General features: G+C 37.5%; 3 protein-coding genes across 3 annotated transcripts in view; all 3 read left to right on the forward strand.

The window, feature by feature from the left end:
• LOC127664664 (ankyrin repeat domain-containing protein 26-like) overlaps window positions 1-27,868 on the forward strand; it is a 288,298-nt gene that overhangs the window by 184,402 nt on the left and 76,028 nt on the right. The window lies entirely within an intron of this gene.
• LOC127664607 (ankyrin repeat domain-containing protein 26-like) overlaps window positions 1-27,868 on the forward strand; it is a 503,453-nt gene that overhangs the window by 80,853 nt on the left and 394,732 nt on the right. The window lies entirely within an intron of this gene.
• The window catches only part of LOC127664668 (ankyrin repeat domain-containing protein 26-like), an 88,772-nt gene that overhangs the window by 6,959 nt on the left and 53,945 nt on the right, over window positions 1-27,868 (forward strand). Inside the window, exons 3-8 of the mRNA XM_052156745.1 lie at window positions 5,441-5,567; window positions 6,799-7,089; window positions 7,898-8,100; window positions 15,905-16,119; window positions 17,596-18,705; window positions 20,071-20,186. Of these exons, the coding sequence (XP_052012705.1) occupies window positions 5,441-5,567; window positions 6,799-7,089; window positions 7,898-8,100; window positions 15,905-16,076 (793 nt within the window). The 3' untranslated portion in view covers window positions 16,077-16,119; window positions 17,596-18,705; window positions 20,071-20,186. The remainder of the gene's footprint in view (window positions 1-5,440; window positions 5,568-6,798; window positions 7,090-7,897; window positions 8,101-15,904; window positions 16,120-17,595; window positions 18,706-20,070; window positions 20,187-27,868) is intronic.

The raw sequence follows: 27,868 nt of genomic DNA on the forward strand, positions 1-27,868 counted from the left end.
AATCCCAAGTTGAGGTGGTCTCTGCATGGCCTTTACTTCAGTCTCTGCTCCAGTGTTGTCCCTGCATTTCCATTAGACAGGAACAATCCTGGGACCATATTTTGAGATGGGTAGATTGCCAAATCCCTCAACTCGGGACATGTCTATCTACTGGAGGTGGTCTCTTCAGGTTCCATTTCCACGCTGTTGGTCATTTTGACTAAAGACCTCCCCGTTAGGACCGGGTACCCTCTCACATCCTTGGTGTTTTTATTTTCTATGAGAAATGAAAGAGAAAGGAGACAAGCCTAAAGAGACTTGAGGTGGGAAGTCCAGGCTAGTAGTGTGGATTGGCTTGAACTCATATTTTCAGTCACTCAGTGCCAGTTGTGGACAGGATACCTGAGTGATGCATATTCTGCCAGAGAAAGGCATGGCTTCTGACTTCACCAGCAGGTGCTATTAGGGGTGAGTTAGATGAGAACATGTCTTGATGAAATGAATAATGTACCAAGAAGAGAGTTGGCAAAGCCATTTTTTTGTTTGTGTATGTCTTAGGCTTTCTATTGCTGGGAACAGATTCCATGATATAAAGGACAAAATTGATTTGTGACTAGCTTACAGGTTCAGAGGTCCAGTACAATACCAAGACAGGAAGCATTTTAGTTTTTAGGCAGGCATAGTGCTGGAGAATGAACTAAGAGTTCTCCATCATGATCCAACCTCTGTCAATAGATTGGCATTCTCAGGAAGGTAGGAGAAAGCACTCTTCAGAAATGGGGGGAGCTTCAAAGCCCACTGCCACAGTGGGGTACTTCCTGCAACAACGCCACACCTACTCTCAGCAGGCCTTATCTCTTAAGAGTGTCTCTTCCCAAGAACCATGCATATCCCAACCATCACACTGTGAGTAAAGAACATCCTCCCCAAAGGTCCTCCAATGTCAGGAATAGAGTGAGTTACTGAGGGGAAACAAGGGCTTGACCAGACCAGCAGAGCAAGTTTGCCATTCAAGAGGGTCATAGGATTCTTAGCCCCAAGTAGCATAGGGATGGGAATATGAATATTCTTTCTGCTGAGGGAGGGAGGCTATTCATGTATGTCCACAGATGATGAGGTGAAAAAGACAGATGGAAAGGTAAGAACACAGCAAACCGAGGAGAAGAGTTCTGCCTGTGACTCCTCTTAAGTGAGTGTCATAAGTCCTGGGAAGGTGAGTGTTGGAAGTTTGAAATATCTCCTTTTGATAATTGTTGGTGGCATTGAGTTCTTCAATGTGCATGGTAATGGTCTTGGAGACTTGGTAGGGTTGGAATACCAAAGGAAAGAGGAGTAATTATGACCATTAATTATAGTAGTTGTTACTATTGAAGGGTGTACTGAGGAAGTATGAGAGTTAGGGAAAGGAAGACAGAGTTCAGACTGGTACTGGCCATATCTTGGGTCATGGAAGAGTTCTATTAGAGACTCATAAGATCCTCCCAGGGACTGACTTCTACAGGTTAAAGTTAGGAATGGAATATTTACCTAGGGAAGAAATATAGAATTCTGGAACCACAGGATAGATTTCAGAGTACATGTGTGGTCTCTATTTATGATAGTATGATGTAATGTTACTGTGGCAAGCATGGAAGATGACATTTCTAATAGCAGAAAAATGGTGAGTCCTGAGGGAGAGAGGGTTAGAGTGGGAAGAGTGGGGACTTCAACCTTGGAGGTGCTGTCAGAATCATAGACTGCAGGTGTATAATAGACAGTAGAGAAACAAGGAGACCGTTACTGAGGAAGAGTCAGAAGAAGAGTCCCAGAAAGAGGGCTACATTAGTGAGCTAGGAAAAAAAAAACCTTCCCATGTTTAACAAATAATATTTATAAATTTATATATCAGAAAAATGTCACAATGAAAATGTCACATAGCTGAGGTCTTCTATAAAGTGTTATCTGGGGGCCAATGAGATGACTAAGTGTGTAAGAGCACTTGCTGCTGTTGCAGAAACCTGGGTTAAGGTCCCAGCATCCATGTGTCAATGCCTAGTTTTTGGAACTCTAGCTCTTTTGGAAACTGGTAACATTTCCTCCTCAGATCTGGCAATAGGTAGGCCTAAGCCTACAAAAAATACAATCTTGCCAAACACCCAAATCCATAAGACAATTTTAAAAATTATTATTTTGAAATCTATGCTCACATGTATCAATTTCAGAAAATATGTTCGGAATTATCTAAGAATATTATGCTTGGTAAATAATATTTCTAAGAAAGAAAAGTGGATCTCTACAGTTAAAATTGTATTCATATATTTTTTTCAACGTCTGAAAAGGCTCAAGAAGAACAGTTTAAGTTGTACCTGTCACTGACACAGAGTTTGCATGAAATGAGAAGGAGAAATAGGGAACTAGAAGAAGAAATAGACAGGTATGACATTTATTTATCAAAGCATTCACCCACAACTAAAGAGTGATTTTACCAAAACCTAAATATAAATTCCTATCTTGTCTACAAGTTTATAATAAAACAAATAGTTCTATTTTTAAACTCATATAAGAAACCTACAACACAATTTCAAATTTTGGAAGAACAGTATTAATTGCTAACATCTGTGATGATTTTGACCATAATAAGTGACAGTGAAAGCATTCTCTGATGTCAACTGTAATCTTCCTAATATATTTTCAATTTCTACTTTGAAATATGCTTTTATTTTTTTCCTCCTACATTTCAGATATTAATACCCATATCTTGTTTGTGTGCTTGTTATAAAAGATCAAAATTTACATGGATAAAATTGGGTTTTCTTCTACTTTTAAATATTTAACCATGTATGTTATTCATGTGGACCCATAAAAAGATATACTAATATTCCATGATCATAATCCATATACACATGAAATATAAACATTTTCAAACCTGAGTTTCCTTTAAGAAATTTACATGTATGTGTACATAAACTAACATACAGATTGATGTCTTATATTTTATATAGGAATTGTTCTATAGTATCAAACAGAGCTCAGAATCCAAAAATATTTAATTTTCATTTAAGGCCACTGACATGTCTTTTTATTTTAAGGCATCTATAAATTATATGTAATCATTAATTGTGCTGGTTGATTTTGTCAACTTGACACAATCCAGACATATCTGAGAAGCAAGAACCACAATTGAGAAAATGCCTCTATGAAGAATTGCTTATAAGAAACATGTGCAGATATTTTCTTAATGACCATGGAATGTGGGGTAACAAGATCATTGTGTATAGGTTCCATCCCTGGCAGATGATTCTGGGGTATAGGAGAAATCAGGTCAGGCAAAATATGAGCGGCAATCCATTAAGCAGCCTTCCTCTCTGGCCTCTGTGCTGCCTAGTTTTGTGAACCAAGTTATATTCATCTAAGAGAAGGGAGCCTCAATTGATAACTAATATATTGCTGAATAACTATAATACTCTATTACTTTTTGGAACATTGTCAAATGCCTGTGCATGCATAGCACAGGTGCATTCTAAGTTTACAACTTTTTGACATCCTGAATACAGAATCTTCAGGCTTAGAATGCCTCTCTCTCTCTCTCTCTCTCTCTCTCTCTCTCTCTCTCTCTCTCTCTCTCCCTCCCTCCCTCCCTCCCTCGATTCCTTCCCCTCCCCCTCTCTCTCCTCTTTCCCTTGCTTCATCTCCCTCCCTTGCTGCCATGCTCCAGCCCTTTCTGTTTCTATTTTAATGAGTACACAGAATGATAGATAACATGAAAACTTTCAGACTTGTAATGCATGAAAGATGTCATTATTCTATCACCTGAAATAAAATAATACAAAATTTCTCGTAACTTTTGAGTCTCCCAACATGGCTGGCCTCTTTTGTTTTTATTTTTTATTTTAATTTTGATTTCTCTAAAGTGTGACTAGTGTTTTCCTGTGATTTAACATTCTGCATATGATATTGCATCTTCTGCATTTTGTGAAAACCACATTAGGAGGTTCTCTAGATTTCTTCTTAAAAGGTTGCATTAGTTACACATCTGGTGCTATGATAAATTCAATGACCAAAGAAAACTTAAGGAATAAACGGGCTGTGTTTACAGAGGGACAGATTCCACAGTAGTTGGGAAAGCAGCAAGCCTCTGCCTCCTGACGTTTCCATAACCTGCCCAAGCATCATCAGTAACTGGAGCCCAAGTGTTCAAACACTTCTCCTACAAAGGGCCATAGAATCTTTTCAAGTCTTTCCCCATATTTCTATATTTGATCCCCTATATCTTAATGCACTGATTGTCCTCTTTTCTTTTCCCAATTATCCTTCAAAGGCTTTATTTGTCTTCATTCTAAATTTTAATTTTGATTGGAATTCAACCAAGGTACTTACACACACCACACATACTTGGTACTACTATGTGGAATGAATCGTTGTTTATTTGCATGTGTTTGTGTGTCTTGAACATATGTATTCATTTGTGTGTATACATGATTTAAGCCTCTTCCCCATCCAGAGGTAATTAAGAAAATGTTCCCACAGGCATGTCTCTAGAATGGTATAATCAATAATTTTGTCAGTAAAGTTTCTTTGTTTTCAAATTAAACTTGTGTCTGTCAAGTTGATAATAATAAACAACACCAACAAAACAAAACAAAACAAAGTTAACCAACAGAATAATAGTATCTAATTTCAGTTACCAGCATCTACCTTCAAGTAGCATCTAACTCCCTGTAACAACAACTTCTGAAGTATCAGTACTTGTACCTATGAGGATACTTGCATTCCTGTGTACGTATACACAGTGAGACAAAGTCCACACATGCACACAAACACACACACACACATTCACACACACACACACACACACACACACACACACATACAAACAATCCTGGAAATTAAAAACAAAATTATTAGTAAATCATTTATTTTGATATATGAAAATATATGTTGACATATGATATTTATAACAATTCAGTTCCTGATTTCAATATTAATACTTTATTTACCATTTTTATTTCAACCATTTTATTTTATTTTTTCGAACTTTTTATTTTCAATTTTCTTTGTTTACATTCAAAATGATTTTCCTTTCCTGGTTCCCCCCTCTCCATAATTTCCCTAAGCCTTCTTCCCTCTGCCCATTCTCCTATCACCCCCTCCTACTTCTCTGTCCTGGTATTTATTTTAAAATTCAAAAATTAAAATTATTTCAATCTCATACTTTTAAAATAGTCACAGAATCACACTTTTGATTATTATTAATTTTGCTTTAGTATTATAAACCATATTACTATTCATAATGTATTAAATGATTATAATTTAAAATCTTCAGTTACTAACCAGGCTTATTCTTATATCTGTAATGCAAATACTTGTAAAATACAGTCTGGAAGATCCAATGTTTAAAGCCAGATTTCATAAAAAACAACACAAATATACAAACATACAATGGTGATAATAGTTTACTTAATTGTTTTGCATATTTGTCTAGGTATATGGACCTGTGCACAATGATGGAGAAGGACTCAGATGGACATCAAAATGGAGAGTTTTCAGGTTATAATGCTTCAAGTACAAGTCACTGCGAAGAGGATACGGTACTGAAACTAAGAGAGAAGGTGAATTTAAATTAATTTTTCAAATAAAAATTGTATCTAATTTAGTACAATGTAAATATAAAGAGTTTGCCAATTTTTGAAAACTTGAGCTCATATTCAAAAGAACTTTCCTTTTAGATTGAAAATGTGTCATATTTGTGTCTTGAAATTTCTATGCTGTTCTAAACCCATTTGGCATGTATGCCCCTGCCTAAATTTGAGTCACAGGAACCACGTCCCAGACTCTATATGTTCAGGAAAAACAATTTCATGTTAGTTTCCTCTATTGAACACAGTGTGGTTCAGGCTGGATTTTATTGATCATAATTCAAGAAAAAAATTTAAACTCATATGAAGATGTTATTGTGTATACCTTTAAACTTCAGAGATTTGAAGTACTTTATCAAAGATAAGTAATTGTTTAAATAATAGTTGGAATCATTAACTTTCAAAAGTAGTTTGTATGTTTGAAAAAAATTCAGTCTAGAAGGAAATGAGATGGAGTTCTCCATAGAAGGAAGCAAGGAGAAGTAAACATTAGAAACTTTGAAAAAGAGAAAATGCATCCAATTTTTAAAATTAAAATAAAAGCTTGTATTTTCTTCATTTCTTGGAAGGGATATATATTTTTTTTCTTCATTTCTTGAAAGGGGCATATACTTTAGCTTTATTTTTCTCATTTTCTATTTTTTTTTGTTCATTTCACATGAGACTTCTAGTTAAATTCCTTTTATTATCTGTGAAGAAGAAATGTCTGTAGTTACTGACATGATGATTTGACAGTCGTTCCAATATTAAATTAGTTAAAAGACATATGAGAACCTCACTTATGTACCTAATAATGTTTAGAGAGTTTTCCTGATCTGAAAACAGCTTATGGCTTCTCTCTCTCTCTCTCTCTCTCTCTCTCTCTCTCTCTCTCTCTCTCTCTCTCTCTCTCTCTCCCACCTCTCTCTCTCCCTCTCTCTCCATATATGTGTGTGTGTTATATTTGTTGTATATATGAGTTTGTGTTGTTTGTTTGATTTGGTTGGATTTTTTAAATTTAAGTTTATCAATAATTCATTAATGTGTGAAGTGGAAAACCAGGTGTAAAGCCTGGGTTCATGCTGAAATTGTTGAAATTCATGGTGAATCCATGCCAAAATTCATGTTGAATTCAATTGGAATCATGCTGAAATTGCTATTAGTGTTATGTTAACCTTTTTTCTGCCTACTGCATTACTAGACAATATTAATTGTTTTCACTCAGCTTGAAAGTATGGAAACAAAACTACAACAAGAATTAATCCGCTGCCAATGCAAGGAAGATGAAAATAATCTTTTGGAGCAGAAAATAGCAGAAAGGAAAGCAGCCCGGGAGAACCGTGAAGCGGAAGAGGGTAGAATAAAGCAGCTTGAAGAGAAAATACTCAGCCTCAAAGCCGATATGGACAAGAACATGGTAGAGCGAAGTGAGGTAGAAAATCATAAGAAAGCCATTGAAGAGCAAGCTAGGAGTCAAGTCATGGAAAAAATAAACCAAGAGAACCAAGTCTTACGGGTAACTATAGTCATTTGTCCTGTGCTGTAATTCACTCCACCTCAAAATTCATATTCAATTATATTTTTTGTATGATTGTGTGTGTTTCTTCTGTGTTTCACAGCAGTTTCTTTTGTTGATTTCTGGAAAAAGAAGCCATACCCTTCTATTGATAATCCTGTTAGTTTTGACATTAATGCTAAAAGAATTCATCTTTCAGAATTCCAGTTTTCAATAGGAAATGTTGTGATTTATGAGATAGATTGAAACATGGTGGGAAAGAAAATCATTGTGATGTGGATATGATAATGTACTTCGGTTGTTTATAAGTTCCATGGCTTACTCTGAAATTATATTATTAATTTTTGAATTGTTATATGAATACCTCAGGGATGAGACTGTAGTCCTATGGTTGTATATCTCTTTGTCATCCACAAGTCCCTGGGTTCTGACTACAGCACCACAGAAAGAAATTATTAAAACAATTCTGCTTAAATCCACTGGAAGTTGTTGATAAAGAATTTGAACTCCAACTCCTTTCTCTTTCATTTAACACATTCTCTGCCTTGTGGAGCCAAATGCAGAGAAAATTACACAATAATTTGTTGGATGATTAGGTTTTAAATAAGTGTTTCCTTTATTTGGAATATATACATTGATATTTGTAATTTAAACAGAATCTTTCTGTGAGTTGAAGTTATTTATTTAATTTCATCTTGGTAATTTCATCATGAATACAAGATTTTGATAACACCAACCACTCCTCCTAATACAGTTGAAATCTCCTTGGTTGTCCTCCTTTAAAATGTTTCTTTTTAATATTCTTAAGGAACTAGCTGCCTCTGAGCAACAGAAAGATCAGGAAAGACAGGATTACATCATGTCACTGGATCATAGATATAAGGAAATTGAACTTGAGATTGTGGAAACAAAATCTCGTGCAATTTCTGTGAAAGCACAACGGAGAACATTTGAAGAAAAATATAGAGCAGAATTGCAACTTGGAGAACGATTGAAATATGAACTTGAAAAGTAAGTCAGACTTTGGAAGCCTAGTAAGCCAGTGCACTGAATTTAAACTCTAGTGAAATGACTCATGTGGCTATTAGAGCCTGAAAGAACATTACCTTCCCGAAATAATATCCATACGTGTACTTCCCTTTAAAACACTTGTGTAGGACAGATAGCATTCCTCCACAGCTGTTGTAGGTTGGATGCAACTTTCGTCCTGCCATTATTATTATTATTTTATTTAATATATTCTTCATTTACATTTCAAATGAACCGTTTCCTGGTCCCCCCCCCCGAAAACCCCCAACCCATACTTCCCCCCTCTGCCTCCAAGAATATGACCTTACACCCAACCCACTCCCACCACCACACCCCATCCATTTCCCCTTACTGGGGCATCTATTGAGCCTTCACAGGACAAAGGACCGCTTTCCCCACAGATGCCCAATAAGGTATTCCTCTGCCACTCCTTTGGCTGGAGCCATGTGTACCCTTTGGTTGATGGCTTAGTCCCTGGGAGCCCTGAGGCATCTCTTTGGCTGACATCATCAGTCTTCCTATAGGGCTGCAAACCCCTTCAGCTCCTCCAGTCTGCCCTCCAACTCCTCCATTGGGGACCACGTGCTCAGTCCAATGATTGCCATTAGCACCTTCCTCTGTATTTGTAAGGCTCTGGCAGGGCCTCTCCAGAAACAACCATAACACTCTCCTTTCAGTATGCTCTTCTTTTCATCCATAACAGTTTTGGGATTTGATGACTTTATAGGATGAATCCTGAGGTAGGACAGTCTCTGGGTGGCCTTTCCTTCATTCTCTGCTCCACACTTTGTCTCCATAATTGCTCCTGTGAGTATTTTGTTCCCTTTCTCAGAGGAACCAAAGCACCCCCACTTTTGGTCTTCCTTCTTGAGCTTCCTGTGGTCTGTGAATTGTAACTTGTTTATTTTGAGATTTTGGGCTATTATACTCTTATCAATGAGTGCATACCATGTGTCTTCTTTTGTGATTGGGTTATCTCACTCAGGATGACACTTTCTAGTTCCATCCATTTCCCTAAGTATTTCATGAATTTCTTGTTTTTAATTGCTGAATAGTACTTCATTGTGTCTATATGCCACAATGTCTGTATCCATTCTTCTGTTGAAGGACATCTGGGTTCTTTCCAGCTTCTGCCTATTATAAATAAGGCTGCTATGAACATAGTGGAACATGTATCTTTATTATATGTTGGAAGAGGATGTATCTTTATTATATGTTGGATAGCAAGGTCCTCATGTAGTACTATGTCTAATTTTCTGAGGAACCACCAAACTGATTTCCAGAGTGGTTTTACCAGCTTGCAATCCCACTAGCAATGAAGAAGTGTTCCTCTTTCTCCACATCCTCTCCAGCATCTGCTGGCCCCAGGAGTTTTCATCTTAGCCATTATGACTGCAGTGAGGTGGACTCTCAGGGTTCTTTTGATTTGCATTTCCCTGATGACAGAGAATGATGAACATTTCATTAGAGCCATTCGAGTTTTCTCAGTTGAGATTTCTCTACTTAGCTCTGTACCCATTTTAGTAGAGTTATTTGACTCCCTAGAGTCTAACTTCTTGAGTTCTTTGTATATATTGGATATTAACCCTGTCCAAGATGTAGGAATGGTAAAGATCTTTTCCCAATCTGTTGGTTGCCATTTTGTCCTATTGACAGTGTCCTTTGCTTTACATAAGGTTTGTGGTTTTATGAGATCCCATTTGTTGATTCTTGTTCTTAGAGCATAAGCCATTGGTGGTCTATTCAGGAAAATTTCCCCTGTGCCTATGTGTTTAAGGTTCTTCCCCACTTTCTCCTCTATAAGCTTCAGTGTATCTTGTTTTTTTTTTTTTTGTATTTATTTATTTATTTTATTTTTTATTCGATATATTTTTTATTTACATTTCAAATGTTTTCTGCTTTTCTGGACCTCCACTCCCCGAAAGTCCCATAAGTCCCCTTCCTTCCCCCTGTTCTCCCACCCACCCCTTCCCACTTCCCGGTTCCCTATACTGCTTCACTGAGTCTTTCCAGAACAAGCGGCCACTCCTCCATTCTTCTTGTACTTCATTTGATGTGTGTATTATCTTTTGGGTATTCCCGTTTTCTAGGTTAATATCCACTTATTAGTGAGTGCATACCATGATTGATCTTTTGAGACTGGGTTACCTCACTTAGTATGATGTTCTTCAGCTCCATCCATTTGCCTAAGAATTTCATGAATTCATTGTTTCTAATGGCTGAATAGTACTCCATTGTGTATATATACAACATTTTTTGCATCCATTCTTCTGTTGAGGGATACCTGGGTTCTTTCCAGCTTCTGGCTATTATAAATAGGGCTGCTATTAACATAGTGGAGCATGTATCCTTATTTCATGCTGGGGAATCCTCTGGGTATATGCCCAGTGTGAAGATCCTTGATCCACTTGGACTTGAGCTTTGTACAAGGAGGTAAGAATGGGTCAATTTGCATTTTTCTTTATGCTGACCTCCGGTTGATACAGCACCATTTGTTAAAAATGCTGTCTTTTTTCCACTGGATGTTTTTAGCTCCTTTGTTGAATATCAAGTGACTGTAGGTGTGTGGGTTCATATCTGGGACACTTTCTTCCCTTTCCATAATAAAAGTTTACTTGAGGTGTGGACATTCAGCTAAGTACATATGCATGTTGGTAATTTCTAATTGCTAATTCATACAGCTGTAATTTTGGAACTCTCCTCATCAAATGTTCACTTAAGTAGAAGTGTTTAAAGGAAGGTTATAATAGAAACACAAAGAACGTAGCACACACCACAGAGTCTATTATTCTGGCTATTGGAATGTTATGTATCTGTAATAGGAAATTTGTATGTTACCTGGAGGGACTCTGGTACATTAATGCTTTTCTAATTTACAAAAGGAACTATCCTTGCTGTTGACCTTAAGGTCTACTGCAGGTGTGAACAGAAATATAGATTATGAAGTTACTAAACATAATTGCTCATTCAGTATGGGAGGGAGGACTGCATGAATGGCAAAAAGGGCAGGCTCCACAACTAATAACGCGACGAAGATCTTATAGTTTACCGGCCTCAGGGGTAGCCTGACTCACCAAATTCATGAAGGAAATGTTTCACTTTGCCATTTAATTCTACATCTGGAGTATATATGTTTCATAAATTTATGCATATTTAAATGCCTATGAGTATGACACAAAAAATGTATCAACCAACTAAACATTTCTTAACTTGTTACACTTTAAATACAGGGGCATCAACAATTTTTTTAAGTACAACCCTTCTAGACAGCAGTAGATTTGGTTATAAAATTGTGCCTCTTTGCTTACCTGTTCAACCTCTCTGAAGCTCTTGAATCACCATAATTTAGGATAGTCCACATGATAAGTAGCTGGTTAGCACAAAACACAATGAATGACATTTTTGTAGTTTTTTTAATATTGATTTGTTCAGGCTTTTTTAATTTAATGTTTACTTATTCAGTTTATATCCTACTCACTGCTGCCCCCCACCTGTCATCCCTTCTCACAATCAATCCCTCCTTTCCCTCCTTGACCTATGAGTCGATGGGGGCACACTGGCTTTCTGCCTCCCTGGCACTTCAAGGCTCTGCAGGGCTATGACCTTCCTTTTCTACTGGGACCAGACAAGGCAGCCCAGCTAGATGAATATATCCCAAGTATATAACATAGCTTTTGGGATAGATCCCGCTCCAGTTGTTCAGGACATACAAAATAACCAAGCTGCACATCTGCTACATATGTGTAGGGAGGCGCCCAGGTCCTGTTTGTTTAAGTTATCTGGTTGGTGGTTCAGTCTCTTGAGATTCCCAAAGGTCCACCATAGTTGAATTGTTGGTATTACTATCCCCTTTTATTCTATTTTATTACTATCATTCCTTTTATTCTTTCTGAAGAGGCCCCAAATCCTTCCACTATTTGGCTGAAGGTGTGGGCATCTGTGTGTGTCAGTTGGCTGTTGGAGCCTTATAATGCACAGTCATGCTAGATTCTAGCCTGCAAGTATAACAGAGTATCATTAATAATGTCAGAGTTTAGTGCTTGTCAATGGTATGCATTTCAAGTTGGGATAGTGATTGGTTAGCTGTTCTCTCAAACTCTGCTTCATCCACAGTCCCTCTATTTCTTGGAAAAAGAACAAGATTTCTCTCAAAAATTTTGTGAGTTGGTTGTGTCCCTATTGCCAGACTGAAGATCCTGCCTGGCCACAGGAGGCTGCCTAATAAGACTCCATATCCTAAATGTTGTGAGTCACTGCTAAGGACGCCCCCATTGATTTAGGGCTCCTCCCCTACCCCATTTCTTTGTCTCTCCTGGAGATCCATCCTACCTTCCTGCTACCCAGTAATTTGCATTTTCCAGTAATTCTTATGGCAATCCTGACATCCCCTATCCCCCTCCACACTCCTCAACACACCAACCCCCTCTCTCCTTCAATTATTCTCTCCCACAATATTCCCTCTCTCCATCTACCTTCCACCACTACTCCATTCTTCCTTCTAAGTGAATCTCAATCATCCTTGTTTGTGCCCTCTTTCTGCCTAGCCTCCTTGGATTTGTGGAATGCAGCATGAGTGTTCTTTATTTTATTGCAAATATTCAATTATATGCGTATACATACTTTTCGTGTCCTTTTGGGAATCTTGATATTCTCAAGATTCATCTCTACCTGAAAAATTCAAAATGTCTTTGGTTTTCATGGCAGAATAGTATTTCAGTTTTAGATATATCACATATTTTTTGTCCATTCTTAAGTTAAGGAACACCTACGTTGTATCTAGTTTCTGGATATTACAAATTAAATTGTTATGAACATAGCTATGGAAGTGTATTTGTGGAATGGTGGAACATGTTTGGGTATATGCCTAGAAGTAGTAAATTTGGGTCTTGAGGTATTCCTAGTATTGGGAGAAACCACCGAATTGTTTTCCAGAGTGGTTGTACCAAGTCTTTGAGTAGATACCATGTAGCCATACTTTTGTTTCTATACCAACACCAGGCAGTTTTATCCTTATTGCTCTGCAGTACAGTTTGAGGTCACAGATATTGATTTCTTCTGAAGTTATTTTCTTTTTCTTTCTTTTTTTATTCGATATCATTTATTTACATTTCAAATGATTTCCCCTTTTCTAGCCCCCCCCCACTCCCCGAAAGTCCCGTAAGCCCCCTTCTCTTCCCCTGTCCTCCCTCCCACCCCTTCCCAGTTCCCCGTTCTGGTTTTGCCAAATACTGTTTCACTGAGTCTTTCCAGAACCAGGGACCACTCCTGCTTTCTTCTTGTATCTCATTTGATGTGTGGATTATGTTTTGGGTATTCCAGTTTTCTAGGTTAATAACCACTTATTAGTGAGTGCATACCATGATTCACCTTTTGAGTCTGGGTTACCTCACTTAATATGATGTTCTCTAGCTCCATCCATTTGCCTAAGAATTTCATGAATTCATTGTTTCTAATGGCTGAATAGTACGCCATTGTGTAGATATACCACATTTTTTGCATCCACTCTTCTGTTGAGGGATACCTGGGTTCTTTCCAGCATCTGGCAATTATAAATAGGGCTGCTATGAACATAGTAGAGCATGTATCCTTATTACATGGTGGGGAATCCTCTGGGTATATGCCCAGGAGTGGTATAGCAGGATCTTCTGGAAGTGAGGTGCCCAGTTTTCGGAGGAACCGCCAGACTGCTTTCCAGAGTGGTTGTACCAATTTGCAACCCCACCAGCAGTGGAGGAGTGTTCCTCTTTCTCCGCACCCTCTCCAACACCTGCTGTCTCCTGAATTTTTAATCTTAGCCATTCTGACAGGTGTAAAATGAAATCTTAGGGTTGTTTTGATTTGCATTTGTGTGAATATTATAGGTATGCTTCTGTATATTATCTGACCTCTTTACCTTGGGAAATTTAGTATTCTTTTTTTTTTTCAGTAAATTTTCTGTTTTGATTATTCTGTGTTGGTAGGATGTTCATTTCTGGTCCAGTCTATTTTGTGTTCTATAGGTTTGCTTTATAGGTTGTTTCTCCTTCTTTAGATTGAGAAAGTATTTTGTTATTTTGTTCAGAATATTTTCAGGGCCTTGAAGGTGAGACTCTTCTTCTTCTTCTATTCCAATTATTCTTAAGTTAGGTCATTTAATGATATCACAGATTTCCAGGATATTTTGTGTCAGGAACTTTTTAGATTTACCATTTTTTGACAGATTTATTTCTTGTATTGTAGCTTCTATGCCTGAGATTCTTTCTTCCATCTCCTGTATTCTTTTAGTTATGCTTGCATCCATTGTTCCTATTCTCTTCCCCAGGTTTTCCAACTCCAGGATTCCATCAGTTTGTGTTTTCTTTATTGCTCCTATTTCGACTTCCTGGTCTTTCATGGTTTTATTTATTTCTTTCACCTGTTTATTTGTATTACTCTGTATATTTTTAAAGGATTTATTTGTTTCCACTTTAAAGACCTCTACCTGTTGGGCTTATGTCCTGTATTTCTTCACAGGATTTATTCATTTCCTCTTTAAAGTCCTGTATCATTTCTATAAGATTGAATGAAAGGCCATTTTCTTGTGCTTAAGTTGTAATAAGATATCCTAGGCTTGCTCTAGAAGTTTATCTGTGCTCCGAAGGTGTCATATTGGCCTGACTTTTTAAATTATGTTCTTTTTAGGACGTGTTTCCATCTGTATGACTTTGGTCCTTTGATGTATCTTTTATAGTAGGTATGGCGGGGGGATCTTAAAAACAATGGTCCTCCTATGGCAGGCCTCTGATCGATATCCTTAGATTGTGTGGTAATAGATCTGAAGGTCTCTGTGGTTAAGTAGCTGCAGACCTATTGAAGGTTGAAAGAGAGAATAGGGGGGGAATGGAGGTTCCCCTGGGACATCTGGCTGCTCAGAGCAGCTGGGCTTGCTACAGAGGACTCAGAAAGCAGGGAAGATGGGTTGGGGACTGGAAGCTTACCTGTGTGTTTCAGGCTCAGCAGAAGAAGGTGGGCAGACAGGGAGAAGGAGAGTGGAGGTCCAGCTGGAATATGAGGCTGCTCAGGCTGTTTAGACATTTTTTGTCTTATTGATTTTTGCCTGTATTTTTTGATTTCTGATTTTGTGAATATGTGTGTGTGTGTGCTTCTTGGTCTGTTTTGTTTCTTGCCAGTCACAAAGAAATACAAAGAAAAGGCATGGAGTTGGGTTTGTAGGGAGGGGGTAAAACCTTGGAGAATTTGACAGAGGTGAAAATTATGATCAGATTGTAATGCTTTTTAATAAAAAAATTAAATTATGTATCATATATCATTGTTATACACTTAAATTATAAATAGAATAATCGCCAGGTGGTGGTGGCACACTCCCTTAATCCCAGCACTCTGGGAGGCAGAGGCAGGTAGATTTCTGAGTTTGAGGCCAGCCTGGTCTACAGAGTGAGTTCCAGGACATCCAGGGCTATGTTGAGAAACCCTGTCTCAAAAAAACAAAAAAAAAAGTGATAAATGGAATAATCATGTTAAGTTTTCTAAAATTTTCTGTACATCTATGAACACCAAAATCATTCAATATTATGCCAATATATAATAAAAGTATATGCCTCCTGGGAAAAACAAATCACCTTTGAATTGTCTGAAGTAATTATAGTAATTTAAACTTTCAATTATTATAGTAGTCATTCTCTGAAATATTTTGACTGGTAAAAGAATGTTTAAACAGAAATCACATTTCTTCTTACAGCAATTGTCAAAATACAATTTTGGGAGTCATTTAAGAAAAGTATGTGACATGAAATGTTTTCCTCTGCAGTATTTACCGCAGTATTGTGGAGTTACAGAACACCAAGTCCAGGCTTGCCTCTGAGAGAAGGATGAACAGGCTGTCACACATCCACACTCACCACAGATCTGTCTCAGAGGGAACCAGTGACAGCAGTCTTCAGAATATCTTTGGGTTCAACAGCATAGGGGCCACGATTTAAGTCCACATTCAAGAAGGAGAGCTTGGTGGAATAGCTTAATAAGGTTAGTTATGCTTTTGTCTCTCTAAGTGTTTCAGGTTTCTGATAGTATTGTATTTTAAGTTTGATGAACCACTGAAGTGGATAGCTGACACAAAATTCTCATTTTTCAGATATGCTCCTTTGTTAACCTGAGTCAGTAACTAGAACAAATTTGGAATATTTTAAATTTCTTTCCAGTTGGAACTTGAATGAGATTTCCAACAAAACCTGAATGTTTGTTGACAAGACACAGTGGGTAGAGGTTCTTGCCACCATTTGACCACAATGTTCATTCCCTGGACCCCATGTAGTATGAGGAGTGAACCTCTTTAGTGTTGTCCTCTGGCTATAACAGAGGAGGTGTGGCATGCACATTAAAATAACTTAAGGTATATTCCAATTACATCCGTTTTTTACCTTTTAGGTGACACTGTTTTATCTGGGACTTAAGTATTTAGTGGTTTTATAATCAATTTTTTGGGTCAATATCCACCATTTTCACTTAAAGATTGAAAGTTAAACTCTTAACCGCATGTGCATAGTTGAATTTAAGAATTCCTCCGCTCCTCTGACATAGGCAAATCCATATTTTCTCTCTTTAGAAAACAAATGGTCCAACAAATGAACAAACATACCAAATTTAAACAAAGCAAAATGATAAACCAACAATACATCACCCCAAGACCTTAACATCCAGGAAAAATCACAAGAAACACACAAAACTCATCCATTGTTAAGCGTTTTAAATATTTTTATATATAAGAAAGCATATATATTGGTAATCTTGCTTAATTATCCTTTAGTAAAAGGGTTCCAAAATGTAACTCAGAAAATATTTTAAGTGAAAAAGTCTTTCTGGAAAGCAGCAGAAACTTTTCATATTATCCACTAATAATATTAATTTCTCTCCATCCCATTTATTTGAAAAATTTCTTATTTGAAATTTCCCTAAAACTATCATGGCTTTTAGCAGCACCCAGTAAGTATGTTCTGTTATAGTCTAATTGCAAAGACACAGTGAATAGAGATAATATTCATGTTGATACATATAATTGTTGAGATGGTGGAATTACATACAGAAATAAAACAGTGCAATTATAAGAATTGTTAATCTTTTGCAGTTTTATTTTCAGTGTGTATCGCTACTATTAAAATGTTCATTTCAACAACCTCTTTTTTTGCTTTGTTTTGTTTTTTGAGGCAGGATTTCTCTGTGCAGCCCTGGCTGTTCTGGAACTCACTCTGTAGACCAGGCTAGCCTCAAACAAACTCTGAAGAAACATGGAACAGCAGATTATATTTGTGTAGATAGAAGCCCTTTGCTTCATATTTTTATTGGCTTTATGTATAAAATGTAAAACACACAGGGGTAATCAAAAGGTGTCTAGGACAGCATTACACTGAAATTACATCTTTAAATGTATTACTTACATTATTTTGTACTTTAAAAAAAGACAACTAGCTGAGTTTTCATCAGAACGTTTTCATGTTTTTGAAGGCAGGGCAATGGTCTAAGCATTTCCAAGGCATAAAGTTGGTCCACTCAAACAACCCTTGAATGAATGTGAAATTGTTAAATATGTCACAATACAGACAATTCTCACCAGTCATTACTGTAAAATTCAGGTAATGTATCCTTTTATAGGAGCATGATGAATTCTGATATAAGCAAAGATGGGATCCAAGCTATTTTGAAGGGATAATTCTCTTAATATTTTCAAGGACAAAGGAGGTCTGTGGCACTTGCAGTTTTCTTGGATTAGTTAGATCACGCTGGACTTCATAAGGAAGATTGAAAATGTCCTTCTGTCCATGTGCAAGACACAACTCCATAATGTGACCTCTGCTGCATGGCCTGCATAAGATACTGAGCTGTTGTTCATCAAAATCTTAGGGTTAAGCAAGAACGCAATAACACAGGTCCTAAAATTCTGTGGATGTGGCTGTTTCAGCTAGCAATGCAAATATTATAGTAACGTACAGCATCTAGCTGTCTAAATTTATAGCAAATGATGCAAAGGTCAGATAAGATATGGTATACCTGGAACTAGTACTGAGTTTATTATCTCTGGCCATTAGTGTGTCTCTTTGAATGTTTTTATGGTCAATGTCTCTTTGAATTTTGTCTAAATCTAAGGAGAAATTTTTATCAAAGTTTAGAGCTCTACGTCCAGATTTCCTTTTCACCTTTATTAAGTGAGCTTTCCCAGACCATTAAATCTCATGGCTTTGGTTACTGACATGGAGGATAGAGTCTTAGTGTCTGTGCTGTGATCATTGGCTATAACACTCATGTTCACTTGCAAATTTCAAATTCTGGATTACACACTCAATTCTATGTCGCAAAGCTTATTCTTTATTTGTTATTTTTAGAGTTTGTAGATAAATAATAAAATTATCCTTAGCTAGTTTATAAATTTTATGGCTAATATTGTAAGTTATATTTATATTTACCATGTAGAATTCTTTTTAATAACTAGAGTTATTTTTTCCTTTTTTTCTGGAATGAAATATGTGGATTCCTGCAAAATTTAAACAAGCTCCACTCCTGAGTTACCCTACCTTCTCTGAGATCAAGTCTTAAAAATGTTCTACAGTTTCATCAAAGGTAAAATTGGCTCACTTCATGTTTTGATCAAGTAGTACTTCAAATAGGCATAACTTAAATTGCTGTGACAATCAACAAGTACCCTTTTGTGCTAGAGCCTATAACCAGACTCAGGACCTCATAGGTCCCCCACAACTGCAGTGACTCACATCCTTGCAAAACATTCATGTGTACATTGATACATTTGTTTGCTTTTGACCAAGGACCTTGTTCAGTGTATTCTCAAATCTACTGTCTTTCAGTATCAGTCTTCTGATCATGCTTTGGGATTTGGGATTGTTGTTATACACCAAGCATTTTTTAAAATCAAAATAATTTCTTTAATTCTGTGCTTTTCAAATATCTGTTCAGTTTGTCAACTATTACTCTAAATATTTCGTTCAAATATGTCAAACACACAATAGCCAGAAAACTATAAGTTGTTTCATAAGGTAATACTGACTTTGAACAAAATGTTGATTTAATTTACTTATGAACCAACAGCTGGCCAGGTGCATTGCCAGTGGAGCACCTGTCTATTCTGAATTCTAAGTCTAATTACTATTCTAGTTCTTGGGCCCTAAGGGCACACTTGCATGGGACTGTTTGTTGCCTCAGGCCAGTGCCTCATACCTGCTTGCTTTGCTTTCTTTTATTTCATATATAAACCACATAGTCAATCATCATGGAGCATATGTTAGATAAGCTGTTGGTGAGACATTCCTGTCTCCAGCCATCTACGGCTTAGGCTAATAGTAGAGCACTTCAAGGTAGATGTCATGATAACCAGAGAGACTGCATGCTTTAGCATGAAAAATATTAGATAAAACTTTATGAAGTTCATGGACATATTTTACTTATTTTCTTATGTCTCTCACAAAGTCTTTCATATATTTTTCTCATCTGGAACTAATACTTGAGTGTCTCAGTCACACAATGCCTCAATTTTAATTGGAAAATATCAGGATACTGTTTATTCTGATTGTACACATTACACTAAGACACTTGGAGTTTCTCTTTTTGAGTTAGTAGAGTGAGAGTGGGTCTAAAACCTTAAACGTCATAGTTTTGCTGTTGCAAATTTGTACATAGATTTTAGGCAGACATCTTTGGGATTTATGCAATCTGTTGTGAGTCATCTTTTCTTCCAAAAATGATGTACACACATGATCCAAAAACGTGCTTGTGTTGTCATTTTATATAGGGATCTTGTCACACTGTGTGGGACAGTCAGTTCTGTATTCTTGGTTCTCTGTATTCCCATGGCTACTCTGTGAATTCTATCACCTTGGCCAGCTTATTTTCGTTTGCCTTCATTTAATTTTATTTTTTAAAAGATTTATTTATTTATTTATTTATTTATTTATTTATTTATTTTATGTATAGGTTTGCACTGTCACAGTTTTCAGACATATCAAAAGAGAGCATCGGATCTCCATTTCAGGTGGTGGTGAGCCAGTCCCTGGTTTCTGGCAACTGAACTCAGGACCTCTGGAAGAAGAGTGAGTGCTCTTAACTGGTGACTCATTTCTCCAGCACTCTTCTTCATGTTAAACAAGGAACTTTGTTGACTAATTCAGAATGTTGTGTGGAGGTGAGAGGATGATATTGTCTCCAGGTATCCTATCTACAGCTTACCTCACGCAATTCAGCACAGGGCTGGGGACAAGCAAATCTGGAAGTTATGGGTTCACAAGTGTAGCCACACCCCATCCTTGTCTCACAGCAGAGAGAGTTTTCAAGGGGAGGAAAGGGAAGACCTCCAGTTGCCTTGCAGAGAGAGAGATCCTTGAGATTGGATTCTTAATGATAAGTCTGGGAGATAGTGGAGAAATCTGGGACTAGAGTAATATGTTTTATTTGTAGAGCAGAAGGGCCCAAAGTTCCTCTGCTCCACCCCAAATGCCCTTTGTTTCTATCACAGGTACCTTTTTGTAACTGGTATTCTTAGACACTGTTGTCTCCTACATATGCTGCTATGTCTTTAAGTTTGTTTTTGAGGAACAAATCTCCAAAAACAGAAGTTTGAAAACAAATAAGAGATTGAGTTTATCTCAGCTGTAGAATTATGGTCTTTTGTATTTTCCCTGACAATTGCCCCCGTAATGATAGCCCATCTGGGCCACCCAAATGAGCAATATGATTCTGTGACAGTGGCTGGTTAAATATGAATTTACCAAAAAGAAAGGCCAAAGGCATAAGTCAAGAAACTACACTATGGGAAGCTGTTCTAGGCAAGTTCTGCAAGATCATACAAATCTATGGAAAGGGAAGTCTTTATTTTTAAGTTTTTTAGGTTACTCCAAATGGATTTCAGTGTAGCATTTTCATATGTGTGTGTCATACTTCATTCTTATGCATCCCCAATCCCCACTGGCTTTCCCCATACACACAGCAGTAGTATTCTGATTGAACAAAGCCTGAGCTGAGTGAGACTCACAACATGACAGTATCATTGCATCACCATCCCCATCACCAAGCACCTCTTAGATTGCAGATCTCTTGGCACTACCCTGATGTATTAGAATAAAACAACCTGTGGGAAAATTTATACAATCTGTTAGTGAAGGTATTTATGGAAATTCATAACGACATTACTAGAGGAGTTGCGATTTATTTAATCTATGTAATTTTATTTATTTGCATTCTAGTAATTTCCCCCTCTCAGTCCCCCTCTTATGCTTCATTCCATTCCTCCTCCCTCTTGCCTCAGAGAGGGTGGTTCCCCCCACCAGGCCTCACCTTTTCCTGGGGCCTCAAGTCCATCAAGGTTTCAGCACATCATCTCCCCACTGATATTAGACCAGGCAGGACCCTGCTACATATGTGTCAGGGCCCTTGGACCAGCTTTTCTGTGCTCCTGGTTGGTGGCCCAGGCTCTGGTAGCTCCATGGGCTCTGGGTTAGTTGAGAATGGTGATCTTCATATGAAGTTGCTCTCCCTTCCAGCTTCTTCAATCCTTCACTAATTAAAAAATCAGGGTTCCCAACATCAGCCCAGTTGTTGGGTGTAAGTATCTCCTTCTGAGTCAGTCAGCTGCTGGTAGGGCCTCTCAGAGGACAGCCACACCTGGCTCTTTTCTGTAAGCACATCACAGCATAGTAGAGTCAGCCCTTGGTGGCCTCCCATGATATGGATCCAAAGTTGGGCTTGTCATTCGACTGCCTTTCCTTCAGTCTCTTCTCTATTTTTTGTACCTGATGTTCTTTTAAACAGGCAAAAGTCTGGGTCAGGTATTTTAACTGTGGGTTAGTAACCCTATCCCTCCATGTGAGTCTATGTCTGTCTCCTGGAGGTAGACTCTTCAAGTTCCCTTTCCCCAAAATGTTAGGTGCCCCCAATAAGTGTGGAGAATGTCTAACTTCCAGGAACTCTGGAACTTTCTACAGGGTCCTCACACCTCTCACTCCCCTTATTTTCATTCCTTGCCTTGATCCTCTAGGCTTCTCTCCAGACACTTCTTGCATACCTGTTTATGTTTACCCCCACCTCGATCCCTGCCTCCCTTTACCTCCTGTGAGTATTTCCTTCCTGCTTCCATGTGGGATCGAAGCCTCCTCATTTGGGCATTTCTGCTTGTTACAACCTAATGTCTGTAGGTTGAATCTGTACTTTTTGGCTAATATCCACCTATGGATAGCATGCATGTTCTTTTGGGTCTGAGTTACCTAATTTAGCATATTTTCTAGTTCCATTCATTTGTCTGCCAAATTCATGAATGTCATCATTTTTATTAACTGAATAGAATTCCAATGTGTAAATGAGCCACATTTTCTGTATCCATTCTTTGGTTGAGGGAAATCTGTGTTGTTTCTAGCCTCAGGCTATTACAAATAGGGCTGCTATGAACATGGTACAGTACGTGTCCAAGTAGTGTGGTGGGGAGTCCTTTGGGTATGTTCCCAAAAGTGGTATAGCTGGGTCATCAGGTAGAAGTATTTCCAATTTTCTGAGGAATCAGCAGATTGAATTCCAGAGTAGTTGTGCCGGTTTGCAATCCCACCAGCAACAGACAAGTGTTCCTCTTTCTCCACATCTTTCTCAGCAAGTGCTGTCAGTTGAGTTGTGGGTCTTCACCATTCTGATTGGAATGAGGTAGGAACTCACGGTCATTTTGTTTTATACTTTGCTAAAACCAATAGTGATATTAATCACATGGTATTGTTACAGGGACAGAGAAATCAATGGTATCAAATTGAAGATGCAGGAGAAAAGTCATAGACTTATGGACACTTGATTTTTGATAAAGAAACAAAAAAAATACAGTGGAACAAAGAAAGAATCTACAATAACTAGTGCTGGTCTAACTGATGCTCTGTATGTAGGAGACCAAATATATATCCATACTTATCACCTTGAGAAAAGCTCAAGTCCAAGTGGATGGTGTTCCTCAATATCAAACCAGATACACTGAGTCTAATAGAAGAGAACTTGTAAAAGAGTTTCAAACTCACTTGCACAGGGGGAAAATTCCAGAAGAGAACACCAATGGCTCAGGATCTAAGATCAACAATTGATAAATGGGACCTCATGAAACTGAAAAGATTCTGTAAGACAAAAGGTGGCATCATTAGCACAACTAGGCAACGTAAGGTTGGGAAAAATTTTTCACTAACTGTACTTCCTACTGGAGGCTAATATCTAAAATATATAAAGAACTCAACAAGTTCATCTACAAAAACCCAAATAACCTAATTAAAAATGTGGTACAGAGATAAACAGAGAATTTACAACAGAAGAATCTTGAAAGGCAAAGAAACACTTAAAAATATTCCAAGTCCTTTGTTATCAGGAGTTGTGATTTTGATATTAAGTGAAACTTGAAGAATGATATTTCCTTGAATCCTCACAAGATATTCTGGATACTTATAAGGGAAGATAAATTAATTAGACAGACTAAAGAAATGTTACAGGATGGGTGGCATTCATAGTCTTGTTTAATCTTGCAATTGTCATAAATATGTATACATCAAATAAATCTTCACTATATTATAACCATCAGATTGGAAAGAAAACCCTGTAGGCTCCTTTCGGTTCTACATTAGAAAGAGGGGACAAAATAGTAAATATGATGTGTTTCCTAGTGATTCATAATTTTGGGACTTCCATAAATGATTACAATTCCTTGCTTTCTGTTGGGGAGACGGTCTCCTGTCCTTTGCCATTATCATAATTTCACAATTAATGTTCATCCTCTAGAGGGCCAAAATTTTAAAACTCTCCTACAAGTTAAGTGTCTATACTTCTGTGCTCTTCCTCACCTGATGTAAGCATCCCTTCCCATGGCATATATGAGATTAGGGAAATCACTATTTTTATAGTGTCATGTGTTTTGCCAAAATATCCACTTCCTCTGCATCATATCTCTCAAGAAAAACATCCGAGGAACACTTCTGTCAGAAATGTTGCAAACATTTGGTAAAGCACTTTCCATTCTTCACTCCAATACAGAATATGTGGCATACTCTTTGGATGAAGTCTCAATTCGCCATGTTATTTGAATGCTTCATAATTATTCCTATTAGTTTCTCAAATAATGTTATGAGATGAATATTTATTATTGAGTCTAGTTATATAAAATGTCTAGTCCCATTCTTGTTCTTATTGACAGGGTCAGATTGTTCTTGCATTTGACCCCCATTATAATCCAGACTAAATCTGGACCCCCTCAGCCCCATGCCTATCAGCTCCCTGCTGCACCACCAGTGTCACCCGGCCCAGTGGCCTTGAACAAGGCCAGCACTTCAGGCCTGGACTATCTGCCTTAGGCAGCTGTGCAGCCAAGCTGAGAGGAGTCGGTGGCCCTAAGTCAGTGGCCCTGGGGCACAGGCAGCTTGATCCTGGGCCTTGGAAGAGCCATGTACAGCCAGAGAGGGCATCCAGGAGCAAATTGTCTTTTATAACTTCATGGCCTTTTGTCCTGCAGAAGCAGCCATGAGAGAGAACCGGTGAAACAGATAAAACTGGTGAAAGAACTCTGGCCCACAGCTGACATGTAGATATTTGGGAGCATTAGTACAGGCCTCTATCTTCCAACAAGTGACAGCCCTCATTGTCTTTGGAAAGTGGGAATGTCCTCCATTACAGTTGTTGGAACAAGCCCTTAGGAAGCACGTCTTGGCTGAGCCATGCTCCATCAAAGTTCTTGACTAAGCTACAGTGCCCATCATAAAGCTTACAGATCAGGAGACTGAAGTAAAAGTATGAAAACAAAAATGTAAAGCTCTATCTTCAACAAATTCCCATTAGTGGCATTTTGCCCCAGTAAAACACTGTGAATGAGGGCATTCCTGGATTCTTAGTTCAAACCCTGTTCTGACCCTGCCCATGATTTTAGAAAGTACAAAACTTTTCTGTGTGTCAGCTATGAAAGAGTAATTACTAATGTCCATCTCAGGGTTCTGTGAATAATAACTCAGTGTGTCCTTGCAAAGGGCCTGCCACATAGAAACATGAAAAGACCATTAGCTGTCTTAGGTGAATCTTAGTTTGTGCTCTGTATTTATTCTCTACTCTAAGAGTGACTGTAAAACTCAGCGAGCAACAATTTAAAACTGTCCTGATTAAGACATGAGTTCATTCACAGGAGAATTTTATAATTTTATCCAATATCTATTTATTGGTTCATACAATAAATATTTATAATATATCTAGCATGTATATAAAATATGCATATAATATAACCAAAACCCATATTGTAACACAGAAAATAAAATTCAAAAGGAAAAAAAGGACTTCCTAGAAAAATTTATTCCATCAGTACATAGGTCGGTTTAATCAGACTAGAACAGTGTTCTATGCTGGAGAGCAAGACATTGAGTTGACCAAATTTTTTTAAACATTTTCAGGTTCAAAATGTTTTATGATTTAAAACACTTAGAACTTGAAAATGAGTTTAAGGAAGAACTACAGGACTTTTCACTGTGAAAAGGGTTGTTTAGAATTATTTTACTAATTACAATACATGTGCTGTTCTCTTGTGAAAATGAATGTTTTCTTCATATGTTAGATGACCCACCAGAAATGGAGGAGTATCCCTCTTTCTCCACATCCTCCCAAGCATCTGTTGTCACATGAGTTTTTCATTTTAGCCATTCTGACTGGTTTGAGGTGGAATCTCAGGGTTGTTTTGATTTGCATTTCTTGATAATTAGGGATGTTGAACATTTATTTAGGTGCTTCTCTCCATTAGATATTCCTCAGTTGAAAATTATTTGTTCAGCTCTGTACTCAATTTTTAATACTATTATTTGATTCTCTGGAGTCTAACTTTTTGAGTTCTTTGAATATATTGGACATTAGCCCTCTACAGGATGTAGAATTGGTAAAGATGTTTTTCCCAATCTGGTGGTTGCTCTATTGACCTATTGACAGTGTCCTTTGCCTTACAGAAGCTTTGCAATTTTATGAGATCCCATTTGTCAATTCTTGATCTTAGAGCACAGGCCATTGATGTTTCTGTTCAGGGAATTTCCCCCTGTGCCCATGGTTCGAGGCTTTCCCCCACTTTCTCTTCTATTAGATTCAGTGTATCCTATTTTATCTGGAGGTCTGTGATCCACTTGAACTTGAGCTTTGAACAGGCAGATAAAAATGGATCAATTTTCATTCTTCTATGTGTTGACTTATAATTGAACTAGCACCATTTGTTGAAAATCCTGCCTTTTTTCCTACTAGATGGTTTAGCTTCTATGGTAAAGATTAAGTGACCATAGCTGTTTGGGTTCATTTCTTGGTCTTCAATTTTATTCCATTGATCTACATGCCTGTCTCTGCACCAATATCATGCAGCTTTTATCACTATTGCTCTATAATACATCTTGAGGTCAGAGACTGATACCTCCTATGGTCTTTTATTGCTGAGAACAGTTTTGCTCTCTTGGGGTTTTTGTTATTCCAAAGTGATTTGCAAATTGCTCTTTCCAACTCTATGAAGAATTGAGTTGGAATTTTGATTGGGATCGTATCTGTAGATTGCTTTCACCAAGATTTGATTTTTACTATATTAATCCTGCCAATCCAAGAGTATGGGAGATCTTTCCATCTTCTGAGATCTTCTTTGGTTTCTTTCTCTCTTCAGAGACTTGAAGTTCTTGTCATACAGATCTTTCACTTGCTTGGTTAGAGTCACTCCCAAGATATTTTATATTTCTTATGACTTTCATGAGGTGTGTCATTTCCGTAATTTCTTTCTCAGCCTGTTTATCCTTTGAGTATATGAAGGCTACTGATTTCTTTGAGTTAGTTTTATATCCTGCCACTTTGATGAAGTTGTTTATCAGGTTTAGGAGTTCTCTCTCTGCTGCAATTTTTGGGATCACTTAAGTATATCATATCATCTAAGTAATGATACTTTGACTTCTTACTTTGCAATTTGAATGCCTTTGACCACCCTTTGTTGTTTAATTGCTCTGGCGAGGACTTCAAGTACTATATTGAACAGGTAGGGAGAAAGTGGGCAGCCTTATCTAGTTTCTGATTTCAGTGGCATTACTTCAAGTTTCTCTCCAGTTAATTTGATCTTGGCTACTGGGTTGCTGTATATTTTTTGCTTTTACTATATTTCGAAGTGATCCTTGAATTTCTGATCTTTCCAAGACTTTTATCATGACCAGGTGTTGGATTTTGTCAAATGCTTTCTCAATATCTAATGAAATGATCATGTGGGTTTTTTTTCTTTGAGTTTGTTTATAAAGTGGATTACATTGATGGATTTCTGCATATTGAACCACCCCTGAATCCCTGGGATGAACCATTCACCATCATGGTGAATGATCGTTTTGATGATTTCTTGGATTTATTTGGCAAGAAATTTTGATTATTGTTGTATCAATGTTCATAAGGGAAATTGGTGTGAAGTTCTATTTCTTTGGTCTTTGTATGGTTTCAGTTTAAGCATAATTGTGGCTTCATAGAACAAATTGGGTAGCATTCCTACTGTTTCTATTTTGTGGAATAGTTTGAAAAGTGTTGGTATTAGGTCTTCTTTGATGGTCTGACAGAATTCTGGACTAAACCCATCTGTTCCAGAGGTTTTTGTTGGTGGGGAGACTTTTAATGACTGCTTGTAATTCTTTAGTGATTGTGGGACAGTTTAGATGGTTTATTTGATCCTGTTTAGCTTTGTCACATTGTACATGTCTAGAAAATTGTCCATTTCATCCAGATTTTCCAATTTTGTAGA

Source organism: Apodemus sylvaticus, chromosome 14 (genome assembly GCF_947179515.1).
Source record: "Apodemus sylvaticus chromosome 14, mApoSyl1.1, whole genome shotgun sequence".
NCBI lineage: Eukaryota > Metazoa > Chordata > Mammalia > Rodentia > Muridae > Apodemus > Apodemus sylvaticus.